We start from the raw sequence: 23,643 nt of genomic DNA, 5'->3' as shown, positions 1-23,643 counted from the left end.
GACAGTTATTGAACCTTCTGTCTTGAGCTTACCTGATTTTTCCAAGGTTTACCATAGAGTGTGATGCTTCTGGTATAGGCTCAGGGGCTATCCTTATGCAAGAAGTCCAACCAATTGCCTTCTACAGCAAGGCCTTGAAGGGTAAGGCTTTCTTATTGTCCACATATGAGAAATAGCTTTTAACTCTTGTATCTACTGTCAGTAAGTGCAGACCCTATTTGCTAGGCCAAGCCTTCAAGATTAAAACAGATTAGCAAGCCTTGAAGTATCTCTTCGAGCAAAGGATTGGAATAGAATCTCAGCAAGTGGCTATCCAAGTTAATAGGCTATGACTTCACCATTGACTACAAAAAGGGCAAAGAAAATTTAGTGGCAGATGGACTCTCGAGGAAGGCTGGGGAGGAGTCTGCTATCCTAGCCTTAATTACTTTTCCTACCCCAATATGGATTGAAGAATTGAATAGTAGTTATCAGTTTTCTCCTACTGTCAATGAAATTATTTCTAAGCTTCTACAAGGCTTGGAAGGCCCTAAACATTACAGTATCTAACAAGGTCTATTGTTGAGGAAAGGCAAACTATTATTGGTTGCTAATTCTTCTTTTCAAGCTAAGGTCTTTCAACATATTCACAACAACCCACAGGCTGGGCATGTGGGGTACAAGAAAACAATGCAACGGGCCAAGATGGATTTCTTTTGGGAAGGCATGAGAAGTGACATTAGAAGGCTTGTTAAAGAATGTGTGACCTGTCAAACCAGCAAGCATGAAAACTTGTATCCAGCAGGGCTTTTACAACCTCTTATCAATCCCTCACTCTCCATGGTTGGATATCTCCATGAATTTTGTTGAAGGGTTGCCTTCATCTAATGGTTTTTCTACAATATTTTCTGTTATTGACAGACTAACCAAGTTTGCTCATTTTCTCCCTTTGTCCAATCCCTTCGCCACAAGCATTGTGGCTTAAGTATTATTTTCATAAGTTTTCAAGTTACATGGGATGCCCAAGACAGTTGTTTCAGACAGGGACCCTATTTTCACAAGCTTATTCTAGAAGGAATTGTTTAAGTTACAAGGTACCTCTCTTCATTCTATTTCTACATAACACCCACAGTCAGTTGGGCAAACTGAAGTTTTCAACAAGTGTGTGGAAGGTTATTTGAAGTGCTACACTATGATAAATCGGAGGAGTGTAGTTCTTGGATAACCATGGATGAGTAGTGTTACAACACTCGCCATACATCTATTGGCATGTCTCCTTTTGAAACTCTTTATGGGTATATGCCTCCTAAGCTGCTTTCATATGTACATGGAACAACTGCTAACACAGCTATGGATTAGCAATTGAAGTCTAAAGAGGAGTTGTTGTCCTTGTTAAACGAGAACTTATAGAGGGCTCGGAAAAGGATGAAGTTCTTTGCTAATAAAAAGAAAACTGATAGGGTTTTTGAGGTGGGAGATTGGATTTTCTTAAGGCTTCAGCCTTATAGGTAGAAAACAATTGCTATGCGAAATTGTTTGAAGTTGTCTCCAAGATTTTATGGTCCATTCCAGGTGATTGAAAGGATTGGATCAATGGCCTATAAGCTCAATTTGACAACATCTTAAGAGCACATCCTGCTTTCAATGTCTCATGCCTAAAGAAGAAGTTGGGTCAATGTATTTTTCCACTGCCAGGGTTACCCCCAGTGGATACACGAGGAAGACTTCAACCTGAGCTTGAGGTATTACTGAAGAGAAGATTGAAGAAGGTGGGAAACTAGGCTGCAACAGAAATACTAGTTAAGTGGTAAGGGGCACCACTTGTGGATAGTTCTTGGGAGTTATTATGGAAGCTACAAAACCTTTACACACACCTTGGTGGCAAGCAAAGTTTTGAATTTTATACCGTACTGGCCAATACGGCCGAAATATTTCGTTTCCATGGCTTAGCTGGTGCAGAGAAGGATATAGTTTTGTACCGATCAGAATTTCGGCCATTTTGGCCCCGTACTGGCCAATATTTCGGCCTTTACTTTTTTCTTTCTTTTTTTCATTTCTTCAAACTGCAAGCTTATTTTTTAACCTCCAATTCAAATCAGACTATTTATAATATATATATATGTATGTATGTATTTATATATAATTTATTCATATATAGACTATTATTTTGGAATAGAATTTATATTATATATATTATTTATTCATATATCAACTATTCTAAAACTGTACCATTACCGAAATATCTCATTTCAATATCTCAATCGAAACGTCTACCGAAACGGTATTCAAAACATTGGTAGCAAGGTCTTTTGAGAATGGAATGTGTTAGGGCCTTGTGGACAAGGTCTTTAAAGGAGTAGAGATTGTAAGGAGTAAGGATGAGAAGAAGTTGAGAATGATTGAAGTTGTGTAGTTGGGTTAGTGTGGGTGAAGAGGTGAAGTTAAGGAATTAAAGAGAAGGCAAAACGGTGCGTAGTACTTTAGTGAAATGGTGCGTATTGGAAGTTAACAGAATTAACCAACTGGAGCAGTGGAATGTGGTGTTTGATCCTTAAATGAAGAGGTGAGTTTTGTTGAGAAAGTAAGAAATGTAATGGAGGCTTCACGGCATCGTTTTATGTTTCTTTTTCATTTGTTTGTATAAATACCGAAGTGAACTCTGATTCATTTGTTCAGTTGCTTCAGGTTCATTCTTGGAAGTATATGGAGGTTTAAGGTTTCTCGAAAATCTTATTTCAATAATCCATAAAGTGGATTCTTGGTTTCCTTTATTTCATTTCTTGATTTCATTCTTATTCTTGTTCTTTTCCTGTGTGTGAAATTCTGGATCTTGTGTTGGTATCTTAGCAGAGCCCTTACAAATAGTTTGATGGAAACAACTTGACTAGATCAATGGATTTAACCACCAGAAGTTTGATGTCTCCAAGGCTTATGTCTAATGCCAAAAAAAAAAAGAAAAAAGGCAGGACGACCAAGTTATTTTCTTAGATTTCTAGAAAAACAAAGTGGAAGCCCAAGACTCGTTAGGAAATCTGTGGAAAGAAGTGCTATTGAGAGAGGGTGAAAGACAATGAAAAATAGCGCGTGTCAAGCCTTCCATTGGTTTATGTAAATATTGTTTACATGGCGTCTGGTTAGAGGACTTGTAATCAAATTGATAACCTGCATTGATGGGGTACCGTAAAAGTTAATTGGGGCATGGCACTCGACAAGAACCAAAAAAGAATGAAAAAAAAAAAAAAGAAGAAGAATTGTTTGATTTATAGAAAGATCACATAAAAAGGAAGTTTGCAAACCGATATGACTTTTTGTTGTACACTGAATTGTAAAGTTTTTTTTTAGTGTAAAATAGATCTAATATACTATATGCTCAATTTGTAAAGTTCACTTTGATATCTCTTTGTAAACCTAACATTTTTTTTAGTAAAAAAATCTATTTGCAAACATACTTTTTGACGTTTCCAACACATCATTTTAATAAGACCGACAGATGAAAAATAAGTTCTTTTATTCATCATCCCTATATTATACACTTACTCAAAAAATAAAAATAAAAATAAGAACGAGAATGAATATGATCAGTAGAATTTTTCATGAAGAGTATTAGGGGCGTTCGGCATTGGTTGCAAGACGATAGAGCATGGACTTGGGCCTTCGGGAAATTGAGATTGAATCATTGAAGGAGAGACTCAAGGTAAGTAGTCCAAGCTTTGCAAAGTGTTGCTTCCATTTGGTTCAGATATGAGCACATGAATAGATGAAGCAAAAGATTTACTAAGAGGGATAGAATGGAAGGCAGAACATGTGAAGCGAGAGGTAAACGGTGCAGCCCACATGTTAGCAAATGAGGCGGCACGAAATAGAAACTGTCCTGCCCTCTATACAATCATTCTATCGTCATAGTTGAAGTGGCATAAATTGAGAATGAAAATATTTCTTATTAGAGAACTAGAGCCTCAAGGATACTGTTTTGTAACTGCAGGGAAGTGGGTAAAAACCTCTGGATATAAGAAAGGATGCAAACCCTTTAAATTTCTCTGTCATTAACTTTTATACCCCTAATGTTAATGAACAAACCTGACTGGTGTGCCCTTCTCAATATCAACTACTACACCTTTGAACATAAATATATTTATGAAAGAATTATAACTAAGACATCCCACTGAATGGTTACTACTTCAATCAATGTTATCCTGAATGAAGTTACTTTCACACCAATCATGGATCCGAAACTTTTATCATTCTGCCTTTTCCTTGGCCCCTATCCATCTTTGGTTCCTCCCTAATAATTTAAGAACCTCTTCAAGAAGAATCACAGGTGCTGAAATCAAGATGACCAAAATCCACTCCTTCATACTCAATGGTACAATACCAAACACGTCTGCCAGTAACGGAACATAGAGTATGAGGCAATGAAGTCCAAAGGACACTGACATGGCAACCAAAAGCCAAGGGTTCCTCCAAGGTGGCATTTTGATCAAGCTGTTGTCTTCCGAAACGGCATTCAAGGAATTGAACATCTCAATCGACACAAGGACAGAAAGTGATAGTGTCATTGCCTTCACTTTGCCGATGGAAAAATAGTCACAAGGGTCCCTAAAAGAGATCATGCGGCCACCAGAAACCATGAATGGACTTGCAGTGAAATTTGACCATGTCGGGCACTCTCCCCAATTGCGAAGCTGAGATAATTCAACGAGTGTGTGCCCATCGCTGACAAGATCGATACCCATAAAAGATGGTTGAGTGTACCACAAGATGAAGATGCCAACAGTTGCAATGCCCACATATGAACCAATTATCTGCCATTTGGGATGCATATGTTAGTTAATTTAGACTATTAACAAGAAACATTGGTTAATTGAGATGTAGAGTGAACTTCTCAGTTTTGGTGGTTGTCATGAAGTAAATGACAGAAAGTTATCTCCTGAAACGCACTTCTCTTCCATATATGCTATCTGGGAGATCATTTTCTTTGTTTTCACTTGTTTTAAAGCTTCACATTGACATGATTTTCTCTCTTCAAAATTTCATTACACTCAATGACCTGAAAATTCAGGATGTTTTAAAACGTATGTACAGGAAAGAGAGAGAGAGCAGCCACAGTGAAAAACACCGCACAGGACAGGGAACCCTTCCCAGATAATGTGCTACTTTAAAAGTACGAAAATTATACTTGCCTATATTGCACCATTTGGAACAATATTAAAATGACTTCCAAGGTGAATGTGACTGTGTCTGTGTCTGTACATAACTATTTTATACTTGTGAGTTTGATGCATGAAATACAATTCTGCATGTACATTTTTGGCTGTCTAATAACCCAAAATTTCCATTTTCTAAAATAGAACTGTAACTGAATTATATTTGTACCACTGTGATTCCAATTGCAATGTCATATAACCCAGTTCAACCGCTATTGCAATCACCCTCTCCACTACCACCTAACCAACCCCGACTCCCATTGACAGCACATGGTAGATGGAAATATTTTATGGAACTATAACTTATTAGCATTAATTATTACATAGAAAGTACCTTTATTGGATTCTAACTCTTTATTGGCATCATCCAGCTATAAGGGGACAAAAGACTCACTAGGCTATTACACCAGTGAAAAGGCCATCAATATTTTCCATTAGTTGTCAGTGCGTGGAAACACAATAACTTGGTAACAAAATGGGATCATTTCCCTAAATTTCATGGAATCTGAAAGCACTGACTTATATTCAACCATGTGGTTTGGACAATTCTACTTTGTTTAGATAACAGAAAATTGCATACAAGCTAGGACTAGCATAACTTCAGCCATACAGAAGTTGGAAGTGAAATGAAGTGAATAGAAATCAATACTAACCAAATAACGGAGAAGAACCCAAGAATTTATTAAAGCATCATCACTTCTGCGGGGTGGTTTCCGCATTATATCAACATCAGCAGGGTTGAAACCAAGAGCAGTTGCAGGAGGGCCATCAGTAACCAAATTCACCCACAGGAGCTGCACAGGTATCATACATTCTGGTATTCCTAATGCAGCTGTCAAGAATATGGATATTACCTCTCCAACATTTGATGATATCATGTACCTGTGAATTGATGAAATTAAAATGGCTTCCCTGCATCATTAAAAAGGGAAAAGGTGACAAACTAAAAGATGTACCTGATAAAGGCTTTCATGTTATTATAAATTGAGCGACCCTCTGCAACAGCTGAAACAATGGTACTAAAATTATCATCAGCCAAAACCATATCTGAAGCTTCTTTTGCAACCTGTAATGTTAAGCATGGAAGATTATTAACATATGACCATAATTCTAAAAGAATATTTATATCCATATTACAAGGCCAAAGTTGAAGAGAAAATCAACGTATCTATCATGATTAAAGGACAGGATCATCTCAGTTCAAAGAAAATCTAACGGCAGCTAAACCTTGGATGGTAAATAAACCTTTAGGCTACACGCAAATGGCTTGGTGGCCCCTCCCCGCAGCAGGACGTGAGCAAGGGAGGGAGAGAGAGGTAACCCACAACAGAAAAGGAATTTCAAAAAAGCCCTAAGGATGAGTTCATTATGTTACCTCAGTTCCAGTAATTCCCATTGCGATCCCAATGTCAGCAAGTTTAAGTGCAGGTGCATCATTTACACCATCTCCAGTCATTGCAACAATCTCCCCCATCTCCTTCAGCATCCTTACAATTTCTTGCTTATGCCTAGGCTCAGCCCGTGAGAAAACCTTCCCTCCAGGTTTTGACAATATTTCAATTTGTTGTGAAGATGAGAGAGCCATAAACTCTTTGCCTGTTAAACTTCTCCCTCTAATATCCTCACTTTTAGAAAACAAATTGATTTCCCGACAAATGGCCTCAGCCGTGCACTTATTATCTCCCGTTATCACCATAACCTTAATCCCAGCTCCTCTACAATCTTCAATTGCTTTATGAACTTCATCACGAGGAGGGTCCTGTTCGACTCAGTTATTAAATGCTTCTAGTTGAATGATACAAATATAACAATTTGTTGATTTAAGTGAATAGCACAAGCAATGACAGATACTCACTCTTAGACCAATGACCCCGACGAAAACCAAGTCACTTTCAATTGAGGAGTAGCAAGCAGGATCAAGCAACTTCTTGTGGGAAGGATGACTCTCCGCATGGTAGTCAGAAAACTCTCCCAAGTCATCCTTGTATGCCAAACCCAAGCATCGCAATCCCTTTGAACTCATCTCCTGAAGTTTCAAAAGCAACAGTTGCCTACAAGGTTCATCCACTGGAACAAGGGATCCATCAGCAAGTTGAACTTGTGAAGTACGCTCCAACAAACTCTCAACAGCACCCTGCAATTTCAGACTAAATAAATGCCGTCTGAAGGAGCATATATAGAACACTCATGTATTCAAAGATTACACTGGAAGAAAAAATTATGATCAAACTAGTTTTCTAAAGTTGCACTTCCACTTTCTCCAATTCTTTCCCTAAAAGTAATTTTGCTGGGTTGACAATACTTGATTTTATGTGTGCAAGAAACTTACAAAAAAAAAAAAACCCAAACTCCTAATTTTTTAAATAAAGCACCATAATAAATATTAGGGGACAACATCACTGTATTGTTTAAAGATTCCACAATTGAACTCTGTTTAAACTCGATTCAAGTCAGTAAGAATTCAAACAGGCGTCACTGAGAGACAGTGCCAACTTTGCAAGGTGACGGCAGACATTGCTCTCTACAGTCAATTTAGCAATGTTACACGTGCAAGAGAAAATACTAAATAGCACTATCTATGCTAAAGCTAATTAGTTGTTACAAATTTCTATTGTTTGTGCAATCAATATAATTCACCGAACTACCTACATTTTCAAGTCGATTTTGGATCCAAGATCAATAGGACAATTCTTGACTGAAATCAACCTTCCAAATAATAATTTGACTCGAAGGAAAATATTGGAGATATCACTTATCTTCTTCTCATTTTATCAACAGCAAAAGGAGGAGTCAAAACAAAGTTGTAAATAGCAATTTAAACACTGCCTATATTAGCCATTATCCATTTGATAAAAATGTGGAGATAGTTCTTAGGTGAAGATTAAAAAGAAGAAGAAGAAGAAGATAAATAAATAAAACAATCACCTTAACAAGAAGTCTGTTATGCCCAGTTGGCTCCCGGACAATAACACTCATTGATTTGCGAATGCGATCGAATTCCAACGTGGCAACCCGTTTTGATCTTTTCATCCACCACTCACAACAGCCTGTTGTAAGCAAAAGTGAATAGACATCAAAAATTTAGTAGTAATCATATCATTTATATCATTCTTACAAACAAAAATTTATTTTTTCTGCTTACCTAATTTCACAATGCTGCTGTCAATCAAATAGTTTGCAGCAAGTTGTGCTTCACGAATTTTGCTCCTCACCTTGGCATCTGGAACTCCCATCTTTTCAACCAAAACCTTAAGCGCTGCCTCGGTGGGCAAACCTGTAGCTCTATAGAGACGGCCATCAAAGTAGATCCCAGCATCATTGCAAACAGCACATATTTCTGCCATGGCTTGCAAATTGGCATCCATATTGTAGCAAGTCCAGTCAACAATCCCCCCATCCTTTGGATCATAGGTAGTGCCATCAACACGAAAGATTCGAGATGCAGTGGTTTTCCCTCCCAAAGTGAAGAATTCTGTCACAGACATCTGATTTGTCGTCAAGGTCCCAGTTTTATCTGAACAAATTACAGTCGTACATCCTAAGGTTTCTACACTTGGAAGTTTCCGCACAATTGCATTCTTTTGTGCCATTTTCCTCGTACCAAGAGCTAAACAAGTTGTAATAACAGCAGGAAGGCCTTCTGGGATGGCAGCAACTGCAAGGGCAACAGCAATCTTAAAATAGTACGTACACTTCTCAAAGGAAAATCGAATATTTGCCGGCGATCCATCCACAATATCCCATGAGAAGAAGTTTTTATAGTTTATCACCCACACAATGAGGCAAACAAGCCCAATTGCTGTAGTAAGCCTGCTCCCAAATTCATCCAGCTTCTTCTTCAAAGGGGTGTCACTCTCTTCCTGAGAAGCCTCATGTATTTGCTTCTGTATCTTCCCAATTTCAGTGTTCATCCCTGTACTAACAACAATACAGAGACAGCTCCCATTGACAACTGTTGTGCCTGCAAAGACCATATTTTCTTTAGCTTGCAACTCACAGTCATCCAGAAATATAGGATCAGTGCCTTTCAAAACAGGCACAGCTTCTCCAGTTAATGAACTCTGCTCAACCCTAAAAGTAGTGGTCTTCAAAGCCGCAACTCTCATGTCAGCAGGGACTTTGTCTCCAACCCTTAATTCCACAATATCCCCTGGGACAAGTTCTCTAGCAGGCAATTCGGGCACAAAGTACCCATCCCTTAAAACCTTTCCAGATTCACATTGCATCTCTTTGAGGGCCTCAAGTGCCTTCTCAGCATTAGTCTCTTGCCACACTCCAACAATTGCATTGAGGACTAGAATCAAGACAATCACAAACGGCTCCACATAGGCTTCAAATCCAGACTGTCCAAATTCACCCCCATGCATGTAAGCTAGAATAAATGATATACAGGCTGCAACTAGTAGTATCTTTACAAGCATGTCATCAAATTGTTCTAACACAAGTCGCCATAACGGCTTCCCCTTCTCTTTGGCTAGCTCATTCCAACCATGCCTCTCACGCCGCTTCTCAGCCTCATAAGTGCTCAAACCCTTATCTAATTTCACATTAAACTCTTTCAAACACTGCTCCACAGACCATGACCATGCAGGGAATGGTTTTTCGCCCATTGATGGTTCTATTTGGAGTTCAAATTCACTGGAAATGGATATCCTGATCAAAATTGTCTTGAAGTCATATCAAATTCCTAAACAACAGTTCAAACACGAAAAAATGTCAGCAAAGCATGAATCATACACATTCAAAGTTTATGAAGAAACTTAGAAGGAAAGAAAAAAAAAAAAAACAGAACAACATACGGCTCTTAAATTATAATGCCATCAAACAACGTTACAACAAAAGAAATTCTCCATGGAAAAGTATCGTCCGAAACAAATTAAAAAACTAGCATCCACTTTTTTTTTTTCCTCGTCTCCAGCGGCCAACAATAAGGGAAAAAAAGGCATCCCCTGCCCCCCAAACCTCCGAAAGCACCCTTTACAGATTAATAACGGGAAAACCAGCGACAATTACAGGCTATAACAATTAAAATTGCAAGAGTTTAAACTTCTTTATACCAGAGACAACAAACCAGAATACAAGAATCCACAGTAAGGAGTGGCCCTAAATTCAAAGATAAAGGGAGAACAAAAGAGTCCTGAAGAGCGGCCCCGTGAAAAAACCAAAATAAAACAAAACAACACAAGACAAAACTGGCCAGCAAGAAAATTTCCCACTAAACTACACATTAGCCTTAACAACGATGATAGATGAAGCCCAATATCAGATTCAGAAACGCATTGAAATTACAGCACCAAAGACACACTCCAATGACCTGTGCGATTCACCAAACCCAGAGTGCAAAACAAGGAAAAGAAATGAACCTTGAACAATAAGAGAGTAAAAAAAGAAAAAAGCGAAGTTGACAGCTTGGAGAGAAAGCAAGGCCCAAAGAAAAATTCTCTAAGACCTCTGGATGAGAGAGAGAACTGAAAACCTTGTTGAACACACACGAGAATATGAATGGTTGTACCAGTCCTGTTCTAATCTTCTTCTTCGGCTCTCCTTTTTCTCTGGCCAGTTCAGTGGGTTTGGAATTTGGAATCTTTTTGGACTTCGCTTTCAACTCCTCTTAGAAACAGTTATTGAATTCAAAAAGAACTACCTGCCCCCAAAACAATTTCAAAAAAAAAAAAAAAACTGCTTTAACCCACGAGAAAATTATATTCAAAAAGCATTCTAGTGTGTTCATTTCTTTGTCCTTCGCTTGTTAAATACCTTTCAAAACTGCAGATCGTGGGTATGTTGCAGACGTTTAAGACATAATTCATGTTATTGTCAAAAAGAAAAGAAAAGGAGAGACATAATTCATGTTGCCGACTTGCAGCCGCATGATAATGATTATTTAGTTTACATATAAGGATATCCGTTGTTCGGACTAATGATAGAAACATGACTGCCTTACGCACATGAAGTTATTTTTACAAACATGTTTTAAGCAGTATTTTGATAAAATGATAATTTTATTATAAATTATTTTAAAAAAATTGTTGTAAAAATATTTTTTAAAATAATTTTGATTTTTCTTAACTATACTCCATTTAAAATAGAGTTATAAGTTTATGATTTTCTTATTTATATTTTAAACCACAAAGACAATAAAACAAAAATAATAATAACAAATGCAAACCAAAGCCAAGTACAGCCATGTCCTTGTACCCAACAAAAAACAAGTAGGGTCAATGAAATGTAAAACAACTATCCGCCCTCCAGCGATTTGATTTGAATTATAATACAAATAATTAAATATATAATTTTTTATTAATTTAAAATTTTAAAATAAGTGATGATTTTATATAGAAAAATGCTAGTAGCTCTCAAATATATTTTAATTTTTTTATGTTTTTATTTTTTTTAAAATTAAGAAAGTCACTATTAGTGAATTTATATTTTTTTTTAATGATTAAAGATGTTTAAAAAATGCTTAAAAGAAAAGGGGAAAAAAACATTTGCACTACTGTACATATTTAGAATGTAAATTTGGTGTGGACCCTAACATTGTCCTTTCCATAATATCATAGAAAGATTCTAAATTCAAACCCTACTCTACACTTTATCTTGTTAAATTAAATATTCTATGTGTTGGGATCACTCATTAAAGAGGAATCTGACTCACACGTGAATGAGAGTATTAAAAATATAATATAAATAATTAAATCTAACTTTTTAAAGTGGTTTAAACTTTTGGAATAAATTATAATTTTATAATATTTTGATGACCTTGCGGCTTAGTGGAAGGCCAAAATATGCCATTGTGCTCGCCAGATGTTCTCATTTGACAGGCAAAAGAGGAAGAAAAGAATCTAAAGTTCCGTTTGGATATTGAGTTGAGTTGGATTAATATAAAAGTTGAAAGTTGAAAGTTAAATAAAATATTGTTAGAATATTATTTTTTAATATTATTATTATTTTAAGATTTGAAAAAGTTGAATTGTTTATTATATTTTATATTAAAATTTGAAAAAATTATAATGATTAAATGAGATAAATTGAGAAGAATTTAAAATCCAAACTGGCCCTAAGAAGAATTTATGAAGAAAATAATAGAAGTTCATCAAATATCTTCAAATTTTGAGTAATTTGAACTTGTACTACAAGTATGTGATCCAATTCACTTTTGGCTTTTATGGTGTTCTTAGAAAAAGAAAAAGAAAGAGGACTCTTCCCAATTAAGTCATACATATATCATCTATTTATAAATCTTATTATTTAAAACGTTTCAATATCATTGAATAAGTAATTATTAAATATTTCTGAAATATAGTTGAAGTGATATTTACCATTTATCACTTAATTTCATATTATAAATAAAAAAATTTATATAACAAAAATCATTTAATAACATCATATGGTTGCAGCTCGAGTTTATGACTTTTCAAATTCCACATTATTGTATAATATATAGTTTGATTCTGGAACAAATGCTTGCAGCTCAACTTTAAGATAAATGTATAATATATAGTTTTGACTTTATTAGCTGTATATTGTTTTCTTTAATGACACTTGGGAAAAAAGTTTATAAGATTGAGGAGTTGGAGGGGACAGTCCGTCTTATTATTTAGCTTTTGTAATGCGACAAATGCTCGTGTACTTATAATAAGCAATCTTTTTATAAAAAAGTAAAAACTATGATGAACTGATAAATGTTATATATAGTTTTAAAATAGGTAAGTCTTATATATTTTTTATTTTAAAAAATAGTTAAATCTAAAATCTACATAAAAAAAAATTATATTTTTTTAATTATAGACTTTACTTTAAAAAAAATGCATGAAATTGATATCATCTAAAATTATATTTAACATTATCCTAAAAAAATGTATAATGTTATTTATTTGTTTTACCTAAATCTAAAACAGCATGCCGGTTCCTTTGGTCTTGTCCTGCTGCAACAGATGTTTGGGGTGAAGCAACCAGTCCTGTGAGGAAATGGCACATAGCCTATGAGGACTTCTCTGTCCTATGGAGGGATTTGTCCACAAGGTTAGAGGCTGAGCAATTGGATCAGATAGCTGTAGTGTTGTATCAGTTATGGAAAAGAAGGAATAGGTGGGTCTTTGATAACAAATTCCAAAGTCCATCTATTATTTACAAAAATGCTACAGATGAGCTTGAAGTATTCAAACAGGTGGGATTGTTGCAGAAACAGCAAGTTGCTGACACAGGAATGCAGAATCAAGAGAGGGTCCGAGTATTATGGGAACCAGCTGGGGCAAACTGCTATAAGTTCAACTTTGATGCAGCATTTGATAAAAATAACAACACTATGGGAATTGGAGGAGTGTTGAGAGATTCTAGGGGAGAAGCAGAGATTATGCTTTCTGCTCCAAGGGCACATGTTCCTTCTGTTTTTCATGCAGAGTGTTATGCTCTCATTCGGGTCATGGAATTATGCCATGATCTGAGGATATCAAATGTTATTTTTGAGGGTGATGCTAAGCAGGTGATTGATAGTATCAATGGACAACATGTAGACTGCTCGTGGAAGGGACAGTTGATTGAAGACATTCAGTTTCTACTAGCAAGGCAGACTACCTGGAGGGTGAGGTTTGTAAAGAGAGAGGCAAATCATGTTGCTCATGCTGCTGCTAAATATGCCAAGTTTCTAATTTCTGAAGCAGTCTGGATGGAAGAGGGGCCAAGTGAGATTATGTCTTTTGTTTTGAGTGACAAAGAATGTATTCCTTTTTGAGTTTAATGATATTTATCTTTTTTCCAAAAAAAAAAAAAAAAAAAAAAAACAGCATGCCGGCATATTAGGGATTGTTATCATTGGTTATGTCAAAGGAGTGGGGCCTATATATTTCTTTTTGGTAGTTTCTTTTGTGGACAATAGCTTTAACTAAAACAGAGAGTATAGCTAAAGAAGGTAAAATGGCGGTCCAGCTTTGCTTTTCTTATTGATGCCACATTAATATTCCTAACTTCAACAGAGAAAATGACCTTCATCATTACGGAATGGACTATGCTTTTTGAATTAAAAATGGCGTGGAATTCATGTCTTTTTTTTTTATTATTATTATTATTTTAAGTCTTAGAGTTTGAATAAGAACTTTAAAAAAATTCAAATCTAATTTCGAGTACGACAATCCAACTTATCTAAATTATGTATTGTTTACTTTAAAAAGATCCAATAAAACATTTGAACACATACTATTTTTCAACTATTTACAAATGTCAATTACAAAATCGGGTGCGAATGGTTTAGGCAAGCCACCACTATGGGAGCTCGAGCTCCCATGATGGTGGCTCTATGGTGGCTACTTGTTAATATTTTTTAAAAATGTTATTTTACTTTAAATTTTATTTTAATTCAATAAGTGTAAATATTTGTGGGATGAGAAGTGGAAAAAGTTATTGAATAAAGTGTTTTAACTTCTGTATTTTTAAGACAAAAAAAAGTTGGAAAAAAGAACTTGAACGTAGTGAAAACACTTATTGGAGATGAAAAAGAATCTCACCAACTATTTTGAACGCGAATAGCATTCATGATTGGTGTATGGGTAGGTGAAAAGTTGATCTGACAGGATCGTTACGAAACTTATGTCACATTGTTATGAAACTTATGTCACGAAAATATACACATGAATTGCGTGTAATTACAAAATATTTATCAGAAATTCTATTTATCATTCTTACATTACATATTTTATATAATTTTTTTAATTTTTAATTTTTTTCCTTATTAAATGTGTGACATATTGATGATGAGTAGAAAAATTCAATTAATTTAAAAAAAATAAAACTAAAAAAAATTAAAAAATTAAAAATAAGTATGGTATGTAGTATGATATGTAGAATGATGAATAGTAAAACTCAACATCCACAGAAGTGACAAGCATTCAGAAATTGATGACAAAAATTATAAATGGAAGCTGCATATCCCATATACCTCAATCTAAGTTAAAAAAAATACAGACTGTCATTTTTATTCTCCTATTTAAACACACAAGTATCTCCTTCTCCCCCATTTCTCTCGTCTCTTTCTCCCCCTTTCTTCTTCTCCTTCACGCCCGTGCTCCTTATCCCCCTTTCCTCTTCTCCTTTAAATCACCGTCATCGGTCTCCTTTTCATTTACGTTCTAGCAAGCAGAACACAGACAACAGTAAAAACCAAAGATTTTGGTTATTGCATATACTGCATCATTGTTATATTAAAGTGTGAATCCTTGAAGGCAATCTTATTAATCTTATAATATATACTCATTTTCCTAAATTGGAATCTTAACTAAAGCTGAACAAAAATCTAAAAACTCGACTCAAAATCTAACTTCACTCCGACTCCGCTTTGACTACAATAAAATGAAATTTAAGTCAGATTTTTTTTTTCCTCTTTTCAATAGGAGTTAGAGATGTCATTGAACTGACTCCAACTCCAATCTTATCCAACTTTGACTTTGCTTTCCGACTCCAAATCTAATTTCGATATTGTACATATGTTATAAAAATATGCATTTATTTATATATTTATCATATATACTAGTATAGTTATATAAACATAATGTAAATAGCTAAATTTAATGATATACTAGTATGAGCTAATTATTATAAAATAATCTACTTAACTATTTGAAGGGATAAAATATAGGCCCAGACCAAGGTTGGAGGTCTCATCAAGAGGGAGGAAAGAGAGTGGGAATGAGGGAACAAAAAGCTGAGGGAGGATAGGGTGTCATGGGGAAAATGAGAGATGTGACATAAAACAAAAGTGATGAGACATAAAGGAAGAATGGACAAATGATAAAATGGAGGGAATCAGACAACGTTGGAGACTTCGACATCTCCTTTAATTTCTTCAACCTCATGAGAGGGACTCCAGAGACGAGTGCTCCACTAGAAAATAGAGCTTTAATCTCCATTGTATAGCGAGGATAAGAGACCATGAGCGACTGTAAAATAATCATATTATAGTAGACCATTCCCTCTCCAAACCCTCGATGATGTAGGCCCAGTGCCGAACCACGTAAATCTATGTGTCTCATTCTATTTATTTTCTTTACATTTATTTCTTACTCACTACCATGGATGTATGCATGAACATCGTATAGTCGCATCAGAGCACCACCAGGGGCTCCACATGACTTCGATCGAGGCCTAAACAGACACAACAGTCCGTGAATGAATTTTTCTCCCATTCTAGCCCATTGCGCTAATTTAAGGCGTTAAAAATTTGTGTCATCTATGGGATCTGATTTACCATCTATATCGAAAGTGGGAGATGGACTATTTTCTGGCATACTAAATAATCTCTGCATGAGCAGATCTAAGTTTCCTAGATAAGTATTCTCAACCCTCCAATTTTTATTTTTATGAGCACTTTACAAAAAATGGTGAGCGAACCCTTTCTTACCTAGGCAAAAAGTCAAGTTTATTGCCAATTAAACTACAGATGCTAATGCACTGTACAAAAAGAGAGAGGGCGAGATATACTTTGAATGCACATGTGGGACAGACAAAGTGTGAATGCACTGGTGCAACATGGTGGTTATGTATGGTATGAACGTTGCCATGCACGTACCACCTTGGTTGTGCATACTGTGCACACAGAGGCTCACAGTGTTCTACCATGAGCCCAATAGACCTGCCGGTGTGGTCCTCAACGCTAATGGGGATAAATATGCCGACGATTTTTGGCTCTGCCATGACGGCCCCCGCACATGGGGCCTTGAATGGTGCATCTCGCCGTTCACACAAAAGATCTAGCCCAGCCTAGCCCAACCATGGCACGACAAGGGAATGGCGATGGCGGTCACACGGTGTGTCCCTGACCATCGCAGCTCGAAAACGGTGAACTGGGACTTTGCACAACGTGAGCACGTAGGGTGGTCACGGCAAGCTCACAACAAACTTCCATGAACTGTTCCCATCATCGGTCACCACTTGGACCGTTCCAGAGAAAAGTTGTGGTCCCTGACCACTACAGTGGGCAAATGGTGGGTCGCGACTTTGCACAACGTGAGCATGTAGCGTGCTTACAGCAAGCTCACAGCAAACTATCATGAGCTCCTTGTCCCTACTGGCAGTCACCACTTGGACTATTAGTATCTTTTGTCGGCTTAGAGCTGGTCCCCTACCATCATAACGGCCTCATGGTAGCCCACGACCATGCACCTCATGCACATAAAGTGCACCCGAGAAGCCCACGGTTGACAGTCGTGGGCCTTGTGTGGCAACCAATGGTTTCTACCATCGTCTTCCAACCTAGTAGTCGTCTCTGACCACCCAGTGGCAGGCACACCCTCCTCAACCATGCAAGCATCCCGACTCGCCAAGAACGCCTTAGACTAGCCTAGCATGCATCCTGACACGCTAAGCACCCTGCAACTCGCCACTACATGCATCTCGACTCGCCAAGCATGCATTCCGGACTCGCCACAGCACTTAGTTCAGCCATGCATGGCCAACACAAGAGACGGAGTTGACTCATTCATGCACAACAAGCACAAGCAATGGACTCAACTCGGCCATGCATGTCCTAGCCATGTGGGGTGTTCCCCAACCATGTGGAGTACATGCAAAAGACCAGTCAGCTTCCTCGGCTAGTCAGTTGCCACCTGCACAGCTTCCTGGAGGTGCATAGCAATAGAGCATCACGACCCCAAGGAGGGGCCTAACTTAGCATGAGTAGCCTAGGGTGTGAGCACAACCATCACATGCACGACCTGTGCTTCTGGGAGTTCCTCCGCCACATGCATGGTAAGCACGATGTCTGCCACCTCACTCGGCAGGCAACTTCTCGACAGTTCATAATTAGTGTTTGTGTATGTGATGTGCATGTGGAACATGCACCATGCATGAACCATGCACCATATATGTGATGGAGAACTAGGAACCACCCAGTATTTGACTCACCCACAGTATACCACCTAAGGGAAGTTGGATAGGAAATTTTCTAAGAGATGGCTAAGTCAAGCACACAAGCAGCCTCTAGCACACATTGCATGGCCCATGCAATGTGCTTTACTAGCCCATGCTCGACCAAAATGATCCACCAACTTGATCGCCCAACATGCTCGCCCAATTTTAGTCAATCAAAAATCAACTCCAGCAACCAAAATTCTTTGGTTTGTCTCCCTTAAAACTTACATGCATTTTATTTTTACTAATATAATTGATTCCTGTAGCGGTAAATGCTGACTACACAACCACACTCATATGTCTCAATATGTCTCCATTGAAGTAAATTGCTTGGCATTCACATGCACACGGACAAGTGTTCACATGCTTACCCTCCCTATGAGAGTCAACAAACAGATCTAGCCCCCCAAGTAGCCTGGCGTCTCTCACGGCAAGGTGCAAGTCCAACTTTAACTTGCCTGACACTTACTTTCCTTGTAGGCGTCAACAGTCGATGTGAGTCCAATCTCAAACTATTCAACTTACCTTCCCATGAGACAAAAAGAGGCAGGTTTGGCCTTAGGTAGCTCAACCTCTCTCAAAAGGCGGAGTGCAGGTCCAACTTCTCAGCTACCTGACTACTTACATCCCCCTTGGGGCTCAAATAGGCTGGTTAAGTCTCCAGGCTACTTGGCCTCTACCAAGTGGAGTGCGGGTGTAGCTCTTGGCTGTCTGACAACTTACATTCCCTGTAGGTGTCAACATGCAAGTGCATGTCCAGTTTCAAACTGCTCGACTTACCTAGTTGTGAGGCCTAAAGAGGCGAGTCTAATCTCCAGGTAGCTCGACCACTCTCACGGCAGAGTGCAAGTCTAGCCTCTTGGTTGTCTAACACCTTACCTCAACCTCCATCACAGCGAAGTGTGGGTCCAATTTCTCAGTTGCTCTACCTCCCTCCCTATGGGGCTTAAAAGGCAGGTTTAGTCTCCAGGCTGCTCGACCTCTCCCATGACGAAGTGTGGGTTCAGTTTTTTGACTACCCGACATTACTCCTCAGATAATATCTCCTCTAGTGAACACTAAACACCTACGATCGCACCAAAACTACCACCTCAGATCTTCACCACACTCCAACAAGACAATTTAGATTTGTAAATTTCTCACCTATGATTGGAGATTATTTACGCTAATCGATTTGGCTTTTGCAGCATGGTAAAACATCTCTTACTTACCTTCCCGTTAAGGGTTAAGAGGTAAGTCTAACCTTATGGTGGCCCGGCCTGCCTCACGGTGAAGTGCAGGCCTAGTTTTTCAGCTGTCCGACATTACTCCCAAGACAACATCTCTTTCATTAAATGCTAAGTGTTTACACTTGTGCCACAACTGCCTCTCCCGAGTTATCTCAGGTAATGAGTCAACAAACGAGAAATTCTAGGGACCGCCCAGCTCCCCAGGGGCCTAACAGGTTGGCAGGTCACTTGATTTTCCAACCTTCGCACTCCAAGATAAGCTCCGCCCTCATACCTAACGTGGTCAAGCTAGTCTCCTTCTTATCTTACAAAGACAAGCTCCACGCTCACACCTAATGCGATCGAGCTAGTCTCCCTCTTATCTCACAAAGACTAGTTCCGTGCTAGAACCTAACACAGTCGAGCTAGTCTCTTGCTTATCTTGCGAAGATGAGCTTTGCGCTCAGTTAGCGCGGTCAAGCCTATTCCCTTTTAGCCTCCCGCTTATCTCGTGAAGACGAGCTCTGTACTCAAACCTAATGCGGTCGAGCCTATCTCCCACTTAGCCTCCCACTTATTTAGTCAAGATGAGCTCTGGCTCGCATTTAATACGATCGAGCCCATCTCTTACTTAGTCTCGCACTCGTAAATCTTCATTGCTTAACACAAGCGAAATGGATAACCAGAGATTCGCTCTCAGATTTTATTCCTCTAAGGACTTTGGCTGATTATTTTGATTGTGTATTTATCTTTAAAGTATTATAATATGTAATTAGATACTAGAAATTCTAGTATATAATCAAGTTAGAAATAAGTTAGATATTAGAATAATAACATGTAATACTAATGTATAATACTATGTAATTAGACACTATAATATAAGTCTTTTATAGAAATAAATTAGACACTAGTATAAAAATAATTAATAAGTCTAGTGTCGAAATAAGTTATAGATAAGTTAGAAACTAATATAATAATATGTAATACTATGGTATAATAACATGTAATTAAATATTAAAAATAATATGTAATCATATAGTATGATAATAGGTAATTAGACACCATAATATAAGTCTATTATAAAAATATGTTAGATATTAGTATAGAAGTGAATTAGTAATGAATGATTTGGTTTTAGTTGTTAATTTTTTTAAAAATTTGAGATTTGAAAGCTCATAAAAAATCTTTTTTAAAATGGACAAAATATAAAGCTAAAAAAAATCCAAAGAAAATTGGATCAGAACCTACACAAGTCAGAATCAGAGTCAAGATTTGGATTTGAACTCCACAAAGTTAGAGTCTGAGTCAAAGTTTTGAATACCGTACCGGAAGTCGTACCGGTCAAAGCATTGAAACGAAATATTTCGGTACCGGTACCGTTTCATGTACCGTTTCGGAATAATATTTCGGCACCGATACCGTTTCGGTACCGGTACCGTTTCGTGTACCGTTTCGGAATAGTTTATACCTGAATAAATTATATATGTATAAACATTTACTATATTCCAAAATAACAACAAAATAAGTCATAAACTCAATACTTCTCAATACAAGTCTTAAGTTTTAAGATACAAATTAAATAAGTTCTTAATCCAACCATTAAAATAAAATCACTCATCCTCATCAAAAAGACAATAAGGAGCAAGATTCGACATGTTAATCAAGATATTTTCATCAACGTCACCACCGTCATCAACATCAATACCAATATTATCAACGTCTTCCTCATTTAGTGAGGTTAATGGCTCCTCAATATTTGCCCAATTCAAATCTTCTCCATCAAGAAGCTCAGATTCTTCACCCACCCATTCGTCCATCAAGTCAATGTTTTCAAGATTGATTGGATTTAAAGCATCTCTTCCATTTTTTATGCTCCTGTCAAAATAAAATCAAACATAATTGAAAATGTTATATTTATTTTCAAAAGTGAAAAATATTAGTATTAAAAAAAATTTACCTCTCTCGCAGCTTCAAGTTATAACGAACAAATACTAAGTCATTCAAACGTTTATGCACTAATCTATTTCTCTTCTTCGAATGAATAAAATCAAATGTGCTCCAGTTTCTCTCACATCTAGTTGCACTACAACATTGACTTAGTATTCGAACAGCAAACTTTTGAAAAGTTGGAACCTCACAACCAAATTGGGACCACCATGCAACTATAACAGTAATACAATTATAAATTATTAATTAAATGCAAGTAAAATAAAATGAGATAAAATTTAAAGTACAAAGTCACACTATTTAACAAATGATATTGATAAATGATAATACTTGGATTAAGCTTATCACGCTGGCGGATTGCTAAAGAATGTCCAAACTCACCTACTGAAGTCCTATACAAGTCAAGTTCTTCAATGATCTTGTCTTGATCATCAGGATCGAGTTCCATCTTCATAACACAACTATTGAAGCCTTTTACAACATCATTTTTATTTTTAAAGCTGGGGCTATAGAAAATTCCAGGGTTAAGAACATAACCCGCCGCATGTAATGGACTGTGAAGCTGCTTATCCCATCTAGAATCAATGATCCTGGTGAATGGACTGAATACACTGACTTTGTTATTGTATCTTGCTTTTATGTTCTCTTTGACTCTTTCCATTGCATCATACAAGTATCCCATTGCCGGCTTCTCATCCCCGTCAACAAGTCGTAGAACACGAACCAAAGGCTCACTAATTTTAACAATAAATTGACACTGAGCCCAAAACTCTTTATCTTCTAAAACAATCCCAGCTATCTCCTTCCCTATGTTGCTCTTAGAATGACTTGACCCCATCCATTTATCACACGTAAACATTTGTCTCAATTCTTTCTTAAATAAGAGCAAACATTGGATACTTAAAAAATTTGTCGCAAACCTTGTAACTGCAGGACGACACAAATCATGACCTTTGGTGAAATCTTGTCTCATCAATGCCAAAACCCAACCATGGTTATATATGAACTTTGTTATCTTTTTTGCCTTTTTTATAGTATCATCAATAATGGGAATATATCTTGGATCACAAAAATTTTCCAACATCAAGTCTATGCAATGAGCTGCACAAGGGGACGAGTAGAAAGAGCCATACTTCTGCTGTAACTTTTTTCCTACAGCTTTATAACTTGCATCATTGTCAGTAATGAACTGCACAAGATTCTCAACTCCAATTTCTTGAACAATCTCATCAAAGATCTTAAACAATGTTTCAGCATCTTTTCTAAGGCCAGATGTATCAACAGACTTCAAGAACATTGTACCTTTCGGACAATAAACTAGAAAGTTGATTATTAATTGTTGCTTCTAATTTGTCCAACCATCTGCCATTAGTGTACAACCGGTCTCAGTCCAAACCTTCTTAATTTGTTGCAAATAATTTTGAACCTCATTCACAGCCATCTTTAACAAATTTCCCCTCAACTCATATAAAGAAGGGCCCTTGAATCCTGGCCCAATGGCAGTCATGGCATCGATAGCTGGTTGATAAAACTTGGATTGAGCCACATTGAAAGGCAGATTAGAATCATACCACCAGCGTGCTACAGCCATTTTTGCTTGTATAAGCATCTCATTCGAACACATAGAACTCTTAATCGAAGGTTGGGCCCCAGGAGTTGTTCTTGGCACAAAAAATCTACTTAATCCCCCCACTGACTTTCCAGTTCCAGATTCTCTTGACTTCCCCTTACCTTTTGAAAGCTGAGATTGTCCCTCCATGCTATTACTATCATCAATATCATCAGATATTAAATCTATATCGCCTCCAATCTCTGAACTTATTTTTCTTTTCTTTTCTCTGTTTTTTTTCATTTAATCAAGCAACTCCTTCATTTGCCATTTTACATCTTCAGATACCTTTTTACATGCTTCTACATTGCCTGGAATCCCAGCTAGATGATACTTCAATCGAGTGATCCCGTCACCTCTAATTACTTTATTACAATATAAACATTCAGTATTATTTCTTGCCCCTGGCACTGCACGTGCATGGGCCCATGCTAGATCTTCTGATCTTACAGGAGTAAGTGTTGAAGATGCAGCACCGGTTGATTGACAACTAGACATTTTTATACTCCTATATAATAATTCATAATTCAACACTTATTTAAATTCAAGTGTTCAATACTTAATAAACTTATATCACATGAATGATCATTATACAATTAAAATTAACAATAAATTTATTGAATTCTCTACAGTTCTCTACATTCCTAAAGAGCTGGCAAGAGATCACTTTATTTACAAGTCTAAAAAGATAGGACATGATTTATCATCATCGTGTAGCATATACTCCTAGCCTCCAATTAATATGCGAAAGATACATTTCATGCAAATAAATTGTTAGTTGTTACATAGTGTTTAAGAC

General features: G+C 37.0%; 3 protein-coding genes across 10 annotated transcripts; 1 reads left to right on the top strand and 2 right to left on the bottom strand.

Annotated features, from left to right (window-relative positions):
- Nucleotides 1-3,966: 3,966 nt before the first annotated feature.
- LOC122311586 (calcium-transporting ATPase, endoplasmic reticulum-type) lies at nt 3,967-11,074 on the bottom strand. 8 transcript variants are annotated; one of them, XM_043126197.1, is made up of 9 exons: nt 10,941-11,074; nt 10,547-10,827; nt 8,326-9,870; nt 8,109-8,230; nt 7,039-7,317; nt 6,559-6,942; nt 6,140-6,249; nt 5,837-6,065; nt 3,967-4,781 (listed from the first exon to the last, which is right to left on the bottom strand). In XM_043126197.1, the coding sequence occupies exons 3-9, from the start codon at nt 9,791-9,793 to the stop codon at nt 4,218-4,220; spliced, it is 3,156 nt and encodes a 1,051-aa protein (XP_042982131.1). In that variant the 5' UTR covers nt 9,794-9,870; nt 10,547-10,827; nt 10,941-11,074; the 3' UTR covers nt 3,967-4,217. The 8 variants fall into 8 exon arrangements, with proteins under 8 accessions (XP_042982131.1, XP_042982145.1, XP_042982123.1 ...); XM_043126211.1 differs by having other exon boundaries at nt 10,633-10,827; XM_043126189.1 differs by having other exon boundaries at nt 10,660-10,827.
- An 863-nt stretch (nt 11,075-11,937) lies between these two features.
- On the top strand, nt 11,938-13,914 carry LOC122309937. Its single transcript, XM_043123779.1, has 2 exons — nt 11,938-12,004; nt 13,082-13,914. The coding sequence occupies exons 1-2, from the start codon at nt 11,938-11,940 to the stop codon at nt 13,912-13,914; spliced, it is 900 nt and encodes a 299-aa protein (XP_042979713.1).
- Nucleotides 13,915-20,898: 6,984 nt separating this feature from the next.
- Nucleotides 20,899-22,532, bottom strand: LOC122309878. The gene is made up of 3 exons (XM_043123663.1): nt 21,566-22,532; nt 21,246-21,450; nt 20,899-21,163 (listed from the first exon to the last, which is right to left on the bottom strand). Exons 1-3 carry the CDS (start codon nt 22,530-22,532, stop codon nt 20,899-20,901), a joined length of 1,437 nt encoding a protein of 478 aa, XP_042979597.1.
- Nucleotides 22,533-23,643: the final 1,111 nt, after the last annotated feature.

The sequence above is a fragment of the Carya illinoinensis genome, chromosome 1 (assembly GCF_018687715.1).
Source record: "Carya illinoinensis cultivar Pawnee chromosome 1, C.illinoinensisPawnee_v1, whole genome shotgun sequence".
Classification (NCBI taxonomy): domain Eukaryota; kingdom Viridiplantae; phylum Streptophyta; class Magnoliopsida; order Fagales; family Juglandaceae; genus Carya; species Carya illinoinensis.
This window is presented reverse-complemented; position numbering and strand designations above follow the sequence as displayed.